The 14,565-nt window shown below is 26.7% G+C and overlaps 1 protein-coding gene across 1 annotated transcript in view; it reads right to left on the bottom strand.

The window, feature by feature from the left end:
- The window catches only part of LOC107439147 (multiple EGF like domains 8), a 56,115-nt gene that overhangs the window by 19,039 nt on the left and 22,511 nt on the right, over nucleotides 1–14,565 (bottom strand). Inside the window, exons 14-23 of the mRNA XM_043043746.2 lie at nucleotides 14,242–14,381; nucleotides 13,293–13,491; nucleotides 11,334–11,525; nucleotides 10,221–10,397; nucleotides 8,472–8,639; nucleotides 6,986–7,349; nucleotides 5,696–5,968; nucleotides 4,863–5,021; nucleotides 3,864–4,038; nucleotides 1,473–1,651 (exon numbers count right to left, since the gene is read on the bottom strand). Of these exons, the coding sequence (XP_042899680.1) occupies nucleotides 1,473–1,651; nucleotides 3,864–4,038; nucleotides 4,863–5,021; nucleotides 5,696–5,968; nucleotides 6,986–7,349; nucleotides 8,472–8,639; nucleotides 10,221–10,397; nucleotides 11,334–11,525; nucleotides 13,293–13,491; nucleotides 14,242–14,381 (2,026 nt within the window). The remainder of the gene's footprint in view (nucleotides 1–1,472; nucleotides 1,652–3,863; nucleotides 4,039–4,862; nucleotides 5,022–5,695; nucleotides 5,969–6,985; nucleotides 7,350–8,471; nucleotides 8,640–10,220; nucleotides 10,398–11,333; nucleotides 11,526–13,292; nucleotides 13,492–14,241; nucleotides 14,382–14,565) is intronic.

Consider the following 14,565-nt stretch of genomic DNA (forward strand, 5'->3'; position numbering starts at 1 on the left):
ATATTTGGTATACTGCACTCTTTATATTTAATATAAACAAAATAATATATATTTACAAACAATGAATTAAAAAGTTTGTTACAGTTACATGGAGTGACATTTTTCAGTTTACTTAAACAAAATGTCATTAAGCAACTACTAGAACTAATATAGACGTCTTTTTAGTTTCTGCCGGTTTTTACCGGTTATAACCAGTTTCTACCACTGGTATGGCAAAAACCAGTTTCTGCCAGCAAAAAGCCAACCCTGATTTTAATATACTTTTTCTAAAAAATAAATTAGTTCTGTATAATAGATAAAATAAATGCCTATTGCCACAATAATGTATAAAGTTTGAGTCATTGTGTTCCTTGATTTAGAGCTTTTAGAGAGCTCTTCAAAATGTTTTGAATGTTCAATTGGTTTTAATCAAAAAAAAAAGTTTAATTGGTTTTAATCATAAGAGAAAAAAAATGTTCATCCTTTTTTCTGCAAACCATTTTGTGTTAAATCAAATGTCTTGAAAATTAACTTTCTTTTAGCGCAATATATTTTCAAACATTGAGCTGAGTCAATTTTTTACACTAAGAAATCCAGAATTTGATTGGAATATATTAGGCTGAATAGCCAAACCAAATCCAGTAAGAATGTTCTTGAAGTTCCTGAAAATACTTAAATTGAATATTTTTCTTCATTAATCTTTACTGTAATATTTTCCTTTTTTTGTTGACAGAATTATCTTAAGTATTGATAAAAACTACCATTAAATAATTATGCTGTCACTGAGCAATTATAAACACGCTTGTTCGAATAGTCTGCAGTCTGTGTACTCTAAGTAGCTCTGTGTTGCAGAACTAATCTATTCTTTTATCTACAAAAGTGAACAAAAGAATGTTTAGAAAAATACAAACAAAGTTTACAAAAATAATGGAGTAAACTTTAGGCTTTTTAATGCAAGGCACAAGGACATTTTGAATTACAATGTGCATATTTGATATCAGAAAAATATACTCAATCTGCTAATAATTTTATATTTAGCCTTAGAATATTAATATTTTTCACTGAATATTATAAGCTTAATGTAATTCACAATATAATTCCCTCAATCATTATTTACCATAGGAAATAATGATTGAAGGGATATGCTGGTGCTAACTAATCACTAGCAGCAAAATAACTTCGGCCCTTATTGGACCGATATTCACAAATCTTGGCTCAATAAGGCTTCAAAGAGCAGATTCACTTGATATTTTACTGCCACTTTACAACCAATATTGGCCCTACATATAATCATCAGATTCACCAGATATTTTATAATAATTATTCAGCCAATATAAGCCCTATATAGGGTGATATTGACACTGAATAGGACCAATATTAAAATATATAGACATCCCAATATTGGTCTCAGGGAGCATAGGACGCATATTGAGCCCATCTGGGGCCAAGATATATTTGTAGCTAGGGATAACATAAAGAAATTAAATATTTACCCTAGTCTGTAGTTTATTCACTTTGTTGTCAGGAGGTAGGCGGAACCACTGACTTGATGGATAGTGGAATGCATAGAGGTAATTACAAGGAGCAACATGTTCAAGGTCATAGGAAATACCACCAAATATATAGATACTTTCAGTATCAGAATGGTATACACTGCTATGACCATATAAACCTAATAAAGATGAAATAATTATAAATTGCAATTTCCCTATTTTTTTCACATACAAAGAATTCACAGAAAATTTTTTTTTTTTTTCACAGAAAAAGAGTTAGTACTTTATAACAAGGAATCAATGCTTTATTTGGAATTAAAGAAAATCATTTCTGAACTCTGTAAGCCTAGATCAGAATTCAATCACATTACAGCTTCTTTATTCCATCACATTATAAGATATTTTTAAATTATGACACGGTTATAAGCTTCCATTTTTTTTTACATCAGAAAATTCAATATTCTGTTAATTAGTAATTTTTATAAAAAAAATATTGCTACTTTTTAAGTTTTATGAATTTTTTCAATTTTTATAATGTATTCAAAAATATAAGACCAGCATGATTTATTTCCCTTTTTGCATTTTTAAGTTTATCATTTTCAAAAGTTAAAGATTTTTTTATAAGATGTTAAGAGTTTAATTGTACTGCATGGAAATTTAATGGTAATGAAGGGAAAATTAAATAAATTTTTTTTAAACTAGTAAAATTATGATTGCTAATGAAGCGGATAATAGTTTTAAGAATTGAACAAAATGCTTAATGAGTTATCTAATTAAAGCCTTAAATTACTTAATTGAAGTAGCGCCATTCTTTTCTTTGAGAATTTTTTTGCTGCATTCGATTTTGTTTGGCTGTGGTCCATCATATAGGTAAACTGACGTCATTTTGTTGACTAGTTTGAAGAATGATAAATTAATATTATGTACATTATTAGGTACATTAAAATTTTATATTAAGAAAATGCTAAAGAAATAATTGTTCCGTTATATTCTAAATTGCTCATTATTTTGTTTGCTTATACCAAAATTTTGCCTTTTCAGTTTTGAAGAAATGTCTGTATTAAAAATTTAAATTGTTTTGTTCTATTTAATAAAAGAATAAAGTGTTTATTTCAATAAATTAACAATTATGGCAAGTATTTTCCTCTTTAAAGATATGTTATTAACATTATCACTCATTAATAAAATATAAAATTATAAAAGAATCAGATAGAATACAATTTAAATACCTTTGCACTAATTCAGTAAAATATATATTTATTTTTCCATTTTATATACTTCACAGTTTGATTGTTTTACTTCATCTAATTGAAAAAAAAGTTTTTTTTTTTTTTTTTTTAAATATGAAGAATTTATTAAAATAAAATATTTACCATACAATATTATAAATACTCAAATAAAACAAAATAATCTCAATCATAGTGAGTGAATCTATATAAATTAAATAGCTCTAACTCTTATATTTGTAATACCGATAAGATGACAATAAGATAATACAATTAATTAAAGATAAGATTAATGTGTTATAAAAAATTTGAAATTTTTCTGAAATATTAACGCGGTTCAAATGAATTTATTTGTTTAATATTTGTAATATGCTTGATGTTTTTATTGATACACATTTTTATATAATCAATTTTAAAATATTTTTAAATTTTTTTACATGCATCTAAAATTTTAATAAAGATTTTATTTTAAATTTAATTAATTGTACTTAATAATACTGCAAACATCTTATTAATATGCATATTTGTAAAGTTAGATAGTTAAAATATGTCATAACTTTGATTATTCTAAACAATTCATTTAACTTTTTATTTTTAAACTGAAACAAATGAAATTTTTTATACTTTCAAATTAACTTTTTTATAGCATCCTGAACATGCAATTTGACTTTTTTTATAGTTAAAAACATGAATAGTGTTTTACATGAAGAACATGCTGCAACATAGTGATAAGCCACATTTTGAAACTGTTTCCAAGAGCATTTTTAAAGAGTATTTTAGCTAAAAAACACTATAGTTGTGACACAAGCATTAAGATGTTTTAATATATTTTGCTGTTATCAAGTGGAAAGTTCAGAAACTTGAAAAGTATTTAACTGGAAACAATACTAAGGAAAGGTTTGGAGTAAAAAAAGTTTCCTCAGAGAAAAATTTAGTTTATCACCATGATGCTCAAGCCTCATATGATGAACATTTCAAGAATCTTTGGTGTGAATATACTTGTAAAATGAACGTAACACATTATCTAATAATGGTATTAAATTTGAATTTCTTAACGAAAATCAGTTTTCCTGAAAAAATTACATGTTTTCTATGAAGTTCACAAAGTAAAATTAAGTTAGTTAGGATAAATGTATTGGCTAATATAATGAGAAAATGTTATTACCGATGGGTTTAGCACCCGTACTATTAATGACAAGCCATTGTCGATTTTCAGTATCAAATTCTATAACTCTTTCAAAGAAGCCATGCGATGGTGAAAAGCCTCCAAATAATACAAGTCGATTGTCCGTCACAGGTGTTAAAGTTGATCCTGCCATTGATAGCACTGCAGATGATGTCTGCAACACACATTGAGAAAATATAAACATTCAGAAAACAAATTCTAATAAGCAAACATTTGGTAATTAAAATACCATGCTAAAGTTTTACAAATGAGCTATAAATTTTCAAAAATATTATGTTTTTTCTTCTTTTTATCTGAGTTAACATGAAAATAGATGCAGTAAAAGTAAAATTAGTACAGATGTTAACAAATTAAATAGAAAGAAAATAATTGGAAACAATTCATTTTAAGTACCTGACAAAATAAAAAATACAAAAAAGATTTTTATAGTAAGAAGGGAAAACAGTATTAATATAAAATGAGCAGAATATTGTTATGGTACAATAATAAAAATACTAAACCATTTTGACAGTAAAATTTCAGTTGGGAGAAAACCTCCCAGTTTGCTCAATCGTAAAATGCAAAAAAGAATTTCTATATTTACAATTGCTATATTTGCAGATTTTGAAAGTATATAACTTAGTAAAAAATAATCCCACAGTTCTAATAAGTTTTGTTAAAATAACATTTGGTATCATTGATATTTACTCCAATTTTTAGAGAATTTCATAAGTTAAAAAATTTTTAAAATTAAAACTGGCTGATACAGAAGTAACCGAATATGTTACATCCATAACATCCAGGTTTTAATATTTTTTTTAAAAAAATATTAAAATCGTAAAAGTAAAAATTGGAATAAATGACAAAGAGTTACTGCAAAATGTATTGAATTTGCTTAATTTTTAAAAAAACTGGAGTTGATATGCTTTTAAAGTTTGCAAATATGACATTTGTAAATGGTACAATTGACCTGAAGTATGTAACGTAACAGGGACATACCGTCACTTCTGGCAGTTGCACCCATACATGTTCAGATGTAAACACCCAGAAATCTCCAAGAACAGTTTTTTCACCGAGACCTCCGTAAACATATAATGACTGATTTAAAGAAGCAGCTGCATGGAAATGACGATTTGGAGGAGCATAGTCAGTTAAAATCTACAAAGAATTTTATAAGTTAGACATGAGTTTTGAATAGTCATTGCTCAATTATAATTAGCATTTCTACAAAAACAAAGCAGGCAGACAAACAACACCAGATCAATATTACAACCCAAGAATGGCCGCATATCTACCACAGACAATGCACTCTTGCCTTGGCCATCACAATCCCCAAACTTCAGACAGTGCAATTCTTTTCAGTTGAGGTTCATAAAAGATTGCATGTTATTATGTCATTTGTATATTGTACATTATTTGTTATGCCATTTGTATATTGTACATTATTTGCTATGTCATTTGTATTTGTACACGTATGTACTGCCAGGTCCAACAACATGATTGATTTGAAAACCTGTATCACAGCTGCTATTGCCAGCATCGATAGTAGTTTGAGAATTGATGTTTGCCGTATAACAAAAGAAGCCCATATCATACATTTGAGAAGTATATTCAAAACTTGCTTATATAACTTCCAGATGTAAATAAATTTTTAATGAAATTGAAGTATTCATTTTAACTTATCCTGCATATTTTTTTAAAAAAAAATTTATAAACAAGTTTTAGAAATATACAACAGCTGAGGAAATATTTTGTTTGACCAATAGAAATGACATAATAAATAACAGTTGACAGCAACATCTGTCAAATGCCATCTTTAGATTAACACTTACTTTGATCCAAAGATGACTGGTAGTGTTGTACAAAAATAAGTCGTTTAAGTAGCCAGCAGCCGAAGAATAACCACCAAAAAGAAGAAGGTGCTCATTGTGATCAACATTGTAAGTCAGCAGAGAAGATCCAACTCTACTTGGAGGTATTGACATATTGTTAGGTGATGCTTTTTGAAGGTTAAAAAGAGTCTTCCAAGCTAAGGTGTGATAGGAGAGTTTAAGTGAGCAGTCCTCACCAGCATATCCTTTGTTGCATACACAGATACCATATTGCTATGAATGAAAATCATTGAAGTTAAGAGAAATGGTATAATGGCTGACACATTTACATAAAGAATTCACAATACATGCTAATAGTTTTTAGTCCAGAGCCCCCGTGGCAGAATTGCAGGGACATTGTCACAGAACGTTACAGAGTTCCTGCAGAAAGATTTTTCTTTTGAAAAATAAAAAATTACTTTTCTCTTCTACAGAAATTTACACGTAATACTAGAATCATGTATTTAGATAATCACTTTTTGACGCATTTAATTTACGACAATAGTATCGTAAATCTATGTAATGTTTCGATTGTATTTTCGGCAGTTATTGATTTTCACATGGATTTTAAATATCCCCATACAATATAGAAAACAATATAGAAAATTTGAATCCTGCATTTGAGTATTTACTTTTCTAGGCAATAATTTCATCGAATTTTGGGCAGTTATTGCTATTGATTTCTCTGTAGTTTTTAAATCCGATATCATTTATGCGATTTTATTTATTACAACAACCTAATCTCGAAACGAAGCACGCATTTGAGGAGCCCGATTCGAGTGATTTTGTCATTGATCTTTTCTTCGGTAATTACTACTACGGATTTCATGATTTTTAATTATATTTTTGATTGTGATTACAAAATTTTGTATTTACAAAATGCGAAGGAAATAATTTGTGTGTCCCTCCCCCCACAAAATGCGAGAATATCACAAATAATATAAGAATAAAATATTATTACATACTTTATTACAAAAAAATTGTATAGATTTTTTTGTAAACACAGCTATTTTATTTTAAATTTCTAATATATATGTTTGTTATAATTAAAAGTATCTTGCAGAAAGATATTAGTGCCAGAGAATTTTGTCGCAGATAGCTCGAAAAATTCTGCCACAGGGGTCAAGAGTATATAAAATAAAACAGTTTTAATATTTTAATTATCAAAATAGTTGGAGAATTTCATAAAAAATATCCCACAGTGAAGTTTCTACATTAAATAACAGGAAATAAAATATTTCAATAACTTACTATTATGCATTGTCCTTGATTCAATGAATTTGAACAGTTATTCGGACACCGCTGATTAGAGCAAGTTGTGCAGTTGTTATCGGCATTTGTATCATCACAACAATTGGGGAGGTGAGGTAATCTTGTATAGGAAGCATTAAATCCATGAGCCAATGCACCTCTTTTAAAATGAATAGTTAAATAACCTGAAGCAGCAGTAGCCACTATTGGGTGAGAGAGATTTGTACCACAGAAAGAACCCAATAAGGTGTTCGGATGGTCTGAAGCAACAAAATTAGGTAAGCCATCATAAATATAGATGTGATTGTGTGGACATGGAATATTGATATCTTTGTGAATTTTTACTTGCAAATAAGTTCCAGTACTGAAACAAAAAAATATTTAGGAAAACTTGGATTAGATATCAATTTGTATTATACATTAGAAATAATGCTAGCGTAAAACCTGATCTTGTAGACCAGCATTCTAAAGAAATGATCTGTTGTTAAAAATTAGGTAAAGGAACGTTAATGAATTGGAGTATGTATGAAAAATATGCTACTTCTTTAAATGCAAAAATCAATTTTTTTTCGTCAGATTTAATAATAAAATTATTATTTCTTATAATAAACTACTGAATTATGGTGATTATCTAATTTTTTAACTGGCTGCATGGCTGTGGGCATCGCAGATTTATTTTGGCCTTGTAGACAAAAATAAGCCTAAACACTATATACATATATATTTATATATGTATAAAAAAACTAAATAATTTTTTTTAACAAAATTAATTTTAACTTAAAAAAACATCTCTCCCATATATAATTCATACAAAATTTTTATTAAATATATTTTACCTTATTTGGTATTTATTTAGGTTTAAATAAATGAAAAATACTATATTTAGCTTTTTAATAATTAATAGTTTCTTTAATTTACAATATCAATTATTGATAAATTTTTGAATGAGAATGAAAAAAAAAAATTAAAACTACTTTTTTTAATTTTATATTTCTGTATAAATATAATCTAACAGATTCTTAGTAACTATTAGACTATTTTTTATAGCTAAAAAAAAAAAACAAAATATATTTTTGCTTCTAATACGAATGTCAAAAAAAAAAAAAAAAAANATATGTCAAAAAAAAAAAAAAGAAAAAAAAAGGGATACCTGAGTTTCGTCTGCATCAAAGCCATAACAGCTTGCTTTTCATTTTTGTAAGTTAATTTTTCATCCTCACTAATTAAGCTTCAATTAACTAATTTCAGTTCGACAGTCTTGTCTTTCAAAAAATATAAATCTATCAAGTGCAACATTTGAATACAAATATTTCACAGCAGGCTCTACAGAAGTTATAGCTACTAAATAATTGCAAACGAAATTTTCATACACATGTTTATAATGTGAAAATAAAGCAATTGAAAATTTTTTAATATCAATAAATTGCCCTTTATTTCGCATGGTACATTTGTAACTTTTTTATGACTTAAAAATAAGATTAATTACCTTTGCATAGGACCAAGAAGTGACTGCATGTCTAATACAGAATGCACGGTAAGTAACCAGAGACAATCTTCTGATTCTGATGACATGGCTGGGCTACCGAATCTACCCTCAACAGCATTTGTTATTACTTTACGAGGATGGCATTCCTCAAAACACTTTCCGTTATTCCTAAATTAAAATATAAATAATCAACCACTTAGCAAAAGTTTTAAGGTGGAATTCTTAAAACAAACTGGCTACTTATAATTTGAATCTGTGGTTATTACTATTTTCATTATCATAGACCACATATATCTCAATTTTTTTTCCATGGAATATAGTTCTAATAAAAAATCAAGTGTAAGTCTAATATAATAAGTATTGTATTCAGTATCATGAATAACTTATGAGGTACGGTTAGTAAGTTAATGTTAAAGATACATGAATTATGAGTAAATAATAAATTAAAAATATAGATACATTTCTTTTTTAAAATGCAATATTTTGAGAAAAATTACATTTTACCATTATGTATTTCAGCAATTCTATAAAATATTGAACAAACAATTCAGCTATTTGTCTTTTCATAAGAATGGTGATACATTTGAGTTTCTATATTTGCAATGAAAAAAATGTTGACTTATTAACTACCCTATTTTCTGACACAAAACTGATTTTTCACTTATTGCTATTTCCTAGAATATTGTCTCTTTGTGAAATTTTAGAAGAAAATAGATATTGCTGATTGCACATTTTTCTAATTTTTTTTAACCTTTTCAACGCATGAACTGGCAATAAATGTGTTAATCTGCATTTTATTTTTTGTTGCTTACATAAGCTGTCTTATATTATCTGCACTTAATATAACTTTAATTAGTTACGTGACATATTTAAGGGAAATTACTGTAATCGAATGAAAAATTCAAAATTTGTTCACAAAAATTTATATTGATGTAATTTGTGTGATCAAGGGGATTATATATATATTTTGTTTGGTCGAAAAAGTCATTCCCCAATACTTTAACCAAAACACAATTTGTTTTGCTGAATTTACAATTTCATCGCATGTGGCAAGGTGGTGAATATTTAGAGCAGGACCGAAATAATGTTTTCTCTTTTCTACCTTTTGATTTGTCTGACTGGTATAGATCTTCTAATATTATTTTTAAAAAATTACTTCATACTTTTTAAAAAATAAATTTAAATAAAGCCAAATTAGAAATTTTGGTTACTTTAGAAGAGTGATAGAATGAAAAATATGAACTTTTTTAATGCTAATATTGAACATTATTAGACTGTTTCCTAATTTGAAAATAATTCATGTTATCAATGTGGAATGCTATGCTACGCAACATATAATTTATAAGCAAAAGCAATTGGATATGCATTTTGATAAGCAACAGTTGCTACTGCATTTTTTAGCACTAAATCTTTGTGTATTAATGCAACAAGAAACCTATTCTGCAGCATAATTTTTAAGAACCATTGATTAAAATTTGTTATATACTTTCGTAAAATTCAAAGAATCAATATAAAAAGCATTATAGCAAAAATTAATCCAAAAAAAAATCTTTCGTTAATTTTTTAACACTTGAAATTTTTAATGTAATTTATTAAAATACTAATATAAGTTATAACCATGTTCTTTACAATCAAGTTAAATTCAATTAACAAAAAATATTTTTTTTTTTTATAAATAGAATGAAATAACCAAGAAATTATCAATACTTAATAAACAAGCACTTTGATAACAGAGAAAAAGTCATTTACTGAGGATTTCCATAATAGCCTTCTTTGCAGACAGAGCAATCAGGCCCAACAGTGTTGTTTAAGCAAAAGCAAATACCACTTGTAGTATTACAGTATCCAAAACGATTATCTCCATGACCATTACAATTGCATTTTTGGCAACCAATTGATGTTTTTGCATCTCCATAGCTTCCAGGGCTAAAGATGTGAAAGAGATAAAATATAAACAATATAATAACGGATCATAAAAAAAATATGTTTATTCAATGTTTAAAAATATGAGGCAAAAGAAATAGACTTTGTTTTTTTTATTGAATATTTTTAAAATGAAAGTTTTTTTCTTTCTTTTTTTAAATTTACATTATTATCTTAGCATAAGAGTAAAAGAAAAATCTAGCATCATATTTTTCAAAAGAAATATGTTAAAATTTGCTTTTAAACTTTGGGTAGCTTAAAAAAAAATGAACTAAAATCTTTCTGCTTAAAATAATGTCTTGAACTAGGGACTATCAATGTTAAATTATTTTATCACAAAAGTTAGTAATTTTTGCAAAAAATTAAACAAATTTTAACACATGCTTATAGAAAATTGGCGGCTATACATCACTCATAACTACTTCTGAAATTTTGCTAAATTGTTGTATTTTTTACTTCATCTCTATACATATTTCAATGTTTAATTGTACACAATGATACAATGAGAAAATTTGTAATGACATTTACAATAAATCTCCTTACAGAAATTTCTCCCTTAAAGGAAAAAATAATCTTACTTTATTTAGGTATATGATAGCAGTATTACTCAAGTATAAGACTAAAATGTGCAAAATATGAAAAGGTCATTATAAACTAGCAGTTTTACTTAATAATATCATAACTTTGAATATATTTTCAAGACAAATTTAAAATTAAAATGTTCATACATTAAAAATTCATAAGAATTATAATAAAAACTTAATGTGTCTATGTATTGACAAAAAATTGGACAAAATATTACACATTTTAATGACTTCAACACTTTATTAAATAATAATAATTAATAATAATTTTAATAAAAATTCTAAGAAAATAATTAACACCAACTATCTTAGAAATCATCCCCAAATAAAAATACACATTGAATTCCTACAATACCTGCATTTTTCACAAAAATTTCCTTCAGTCCAATCTTGGCATTCATCACAAATTCCAACTTCTTTGGTGCAGGTGCTATGATTGTTGCAACCACAATTAATGCTGCAATCTTCTCCTGTCCAACCAAGGTCACATATGCAAACATAATAGGGAGCATTGGAACAATACCCATTCACACACTTCACAGCACAGCTGCATAAATATTGAATCAGAAATAAAAAAGATCAGTGATAATAATATTAAGGCATCACTCTATGACTGAAATATTTTCAATACAACTATTTCTTAATTATTGTTTTTAAAAAATATTTGAGTCAATTATTGCAATTTTAAATTAAAATAATCATTTTTATTTTATTCCAGCCATTAATTTTTAGTGCCAAAATAGAATAATAGTTCTTAAAAGATCTAACAAGCAGATTATTAAAGAAATCACTAGGATAGTTTAAAAAAAACTTAAATATGCAATATATATATATANATATATTAATATATATATATATCTTGCATATTTAAGTTTTTTTTAAACAATCCCAGTGATTTCTTTAATAATCTGCTTGTTAGATCTTTTAAGAACTATTCTTGTTTCCATTTTTTCAAGGTTTAAATTGACATTGTTTAACAAACAGTAAAAGCCAAACCATCTGGAATTCCCCAAATTAAAAAAGCTAAAGTTCCTAATTTTTTTTTTACAAAAGACCAATTAGAAAATGCGGAAGTCTATTGTGAAATACTGATGAAATTTATCGATGAATTGTCGTTTAAGCCCCCCCCCCACCTAGTGTAAAGAAAAAGAGTTTAACCAAGAAACTTTATTGTTAAACCAAGATTACACAAGTTCAAACCTGCAGCTGTTTCAAGGTCAGGTTTTAAGAGAACGTGAAATTTTAATGGCCTCCACAAACGAGGATGGAGGAAAATAGGAGAAAATGAGAAAGAGAATGTTGAATTGTTAGTACGTGAAGTAAAGAAAAACTAGAACAATGTTTCATAGCGTATTGATTTGTGCCTACTTCAGGTTTTTTTGATAAACTCATTATAATACGATTACTGACATTTAGAAGAAAAACAAAATAAAAACAGGAAAAATAAATGTTTAGTAGATTTAAATAAAATGCAGGGGATTTCTCTGTTTTTTTAAATTTTTTTTTTTTAATTAGCATTTTTCAAGAGCATCTTCAATTTACTTTTTTCGAAAATTTTTATTGTGTTCCTTATTTATTCTTGAAAATATAGCAACATAAAAAGTTCGACTTTCAACATATAAGTTTTGTTTTAAAAATTAAGAGCAAACTTTACAGCTTTTTTTATGCTTTTTGTTATAAACTAGTTTTTATTGGCGTTTTTATAGTTGTATAATATTTTTTAAGAACTTCCTGATAGATTTTTTGTTTTATTATCACCTTATCCTAAAAATACTGCAATATGGAAAAATGAGATTTTCACCTTTAAAATGGTAATATAAGATTACTTTTTCTTGTGGTGAACTTACATCTTTAAAAGCACAATACAATTTTCAAAATTCAAGAGCTTGTAGTAAATGTCAGGTAGCAGTTTACTTCCAGATAATAAAGATTCTTGTAAAATGAATAAAAGAAATTTTTTATGTTTAGAAGAAAAACAAGAACAAATTTATACGCAAGCACACAAAAGAAGGTTATCATTCAAAATAAAACAGAAACTTTTGATCTGATTTGTACATAATAAGGAGGTAAATAAATTTAATGGCATGTGGGAATACAACTGCTACTTTTATATGCATTGCTAAGTCGTGGATAACTTACATTAAGAAATATTTAGCCAATTTATGTGATTTACTTACTTCACCAGAAACAGTTTAATGCAAAAACAGCATGTTGCTATATTTTAACAACTTAATCTTTAGAATAATATCAAGGGGTACTAAAATAAATGAAAAAATGTATTTTGAATTTTAACGATAAAAATATGGTAGCTTACGCTCTAGTACATGTTCTACCATCGCCTTCAAATCCAACATTGCATTCACATGTATAAGATTCGGGAGTGTTATGACACGTAGCATTTTCATCACAATCATGCAAGTCCCATAAACATTCTTCCAAGTCTGGACACTGTCCATAAGACCACTGTAAATTTTCTTGAACACTGGAGTTTTTTAGATGATAAGAACAAGACCCTTAAATAAATAATTATTTTAGGATGATGAATACCAGGTAAATACAAACTTAAAAGCATGCAATCTAAAATAAGTGCTCTCTGTCAAGAAAATGCTTATTTTATTTGAATTAATTCTAGTAAAATTTTAGACAACTTGAATACTTCATTTGGGTATATTTTTAGAAAACGAAGTTAGATAAAATTTGTCTTAAATCAGAATTTAAATTGGGGGAAATAAATATATCAAGTCACACGTTTCAATAAACAAAAAAAAAAAACATTGATATAAATATTTATATATAAAAAATATTAATATAAAAAAAATTGATAAATAGGGAATTTACCAAAAAATACCTATGAAAGTTTGATTTTATTTGGAAAAGTTAAAACAGAAATGAAATTTAGGAAACATTCTTACAATGTGCATTTATCAAATGCAAGTAATAATTAAAATAATAATAAAGTAAATTAACTAGGTGTAAAAAACTACTTTCAAATCTAACTTGAAAATAAAAAGGTTGTGTAATATCAACAAAATACTTCATGCTGCCATTAATGCAATTTAAAATAAATGTGTATCTAAAACTAATTTATGCAGACTTATGGGGCACTTTTAGAACTAAAATCTAAAAATTAAATCTACATATAAAATTAATGAATTAATACACATTGCTTTAGAGAATTTATATACATTCTAGTCAAATGTGTTCTCTTACGAAAAAAACAAGATTAAAACTATTATCTTAAACTGACATAGATTTTAAAATACCTGAAAAAGGTCCAGAGAAATCTCCATCAGTACAAATGCCATTTCCTGGATAACTTGATGAACTGCACCAGCCACAAGTTAGATCCTTTATACAAGTAGAGCATTGTGAATGTTTGGAGCAATTACGGCAAAGCCCAATCCTAAATAAATAAAAAAATTTTGACAAACAGATTTAAAAAGTGATTACTATGAATTAAAATTCATGTTTGAATTTGTTAGTTATAAGCATGCAAGTTCTGGCAGTGTTTCATTTTAGATAATAGCAGTTACGCCTGACAATTTATAGTTATTAATCTTGAGTTTGAAATTTACATGCCATAATCT

Source organism: Parasteatoda tepidariorum, chromosome 2 (assembly GCF_043381705.1).
Source record: "Parasteatoda tepidariorum isolate YZ-2023 chromosome 2, CAS_Ptep_4.0, whole genome shotgun sequence".
NCBI lineage: Eukaryota > Metazoa > Arthropoda > Arachnida > Araneae > Theridiidae > Parasteatoda > Parasteatoda tepidariorum.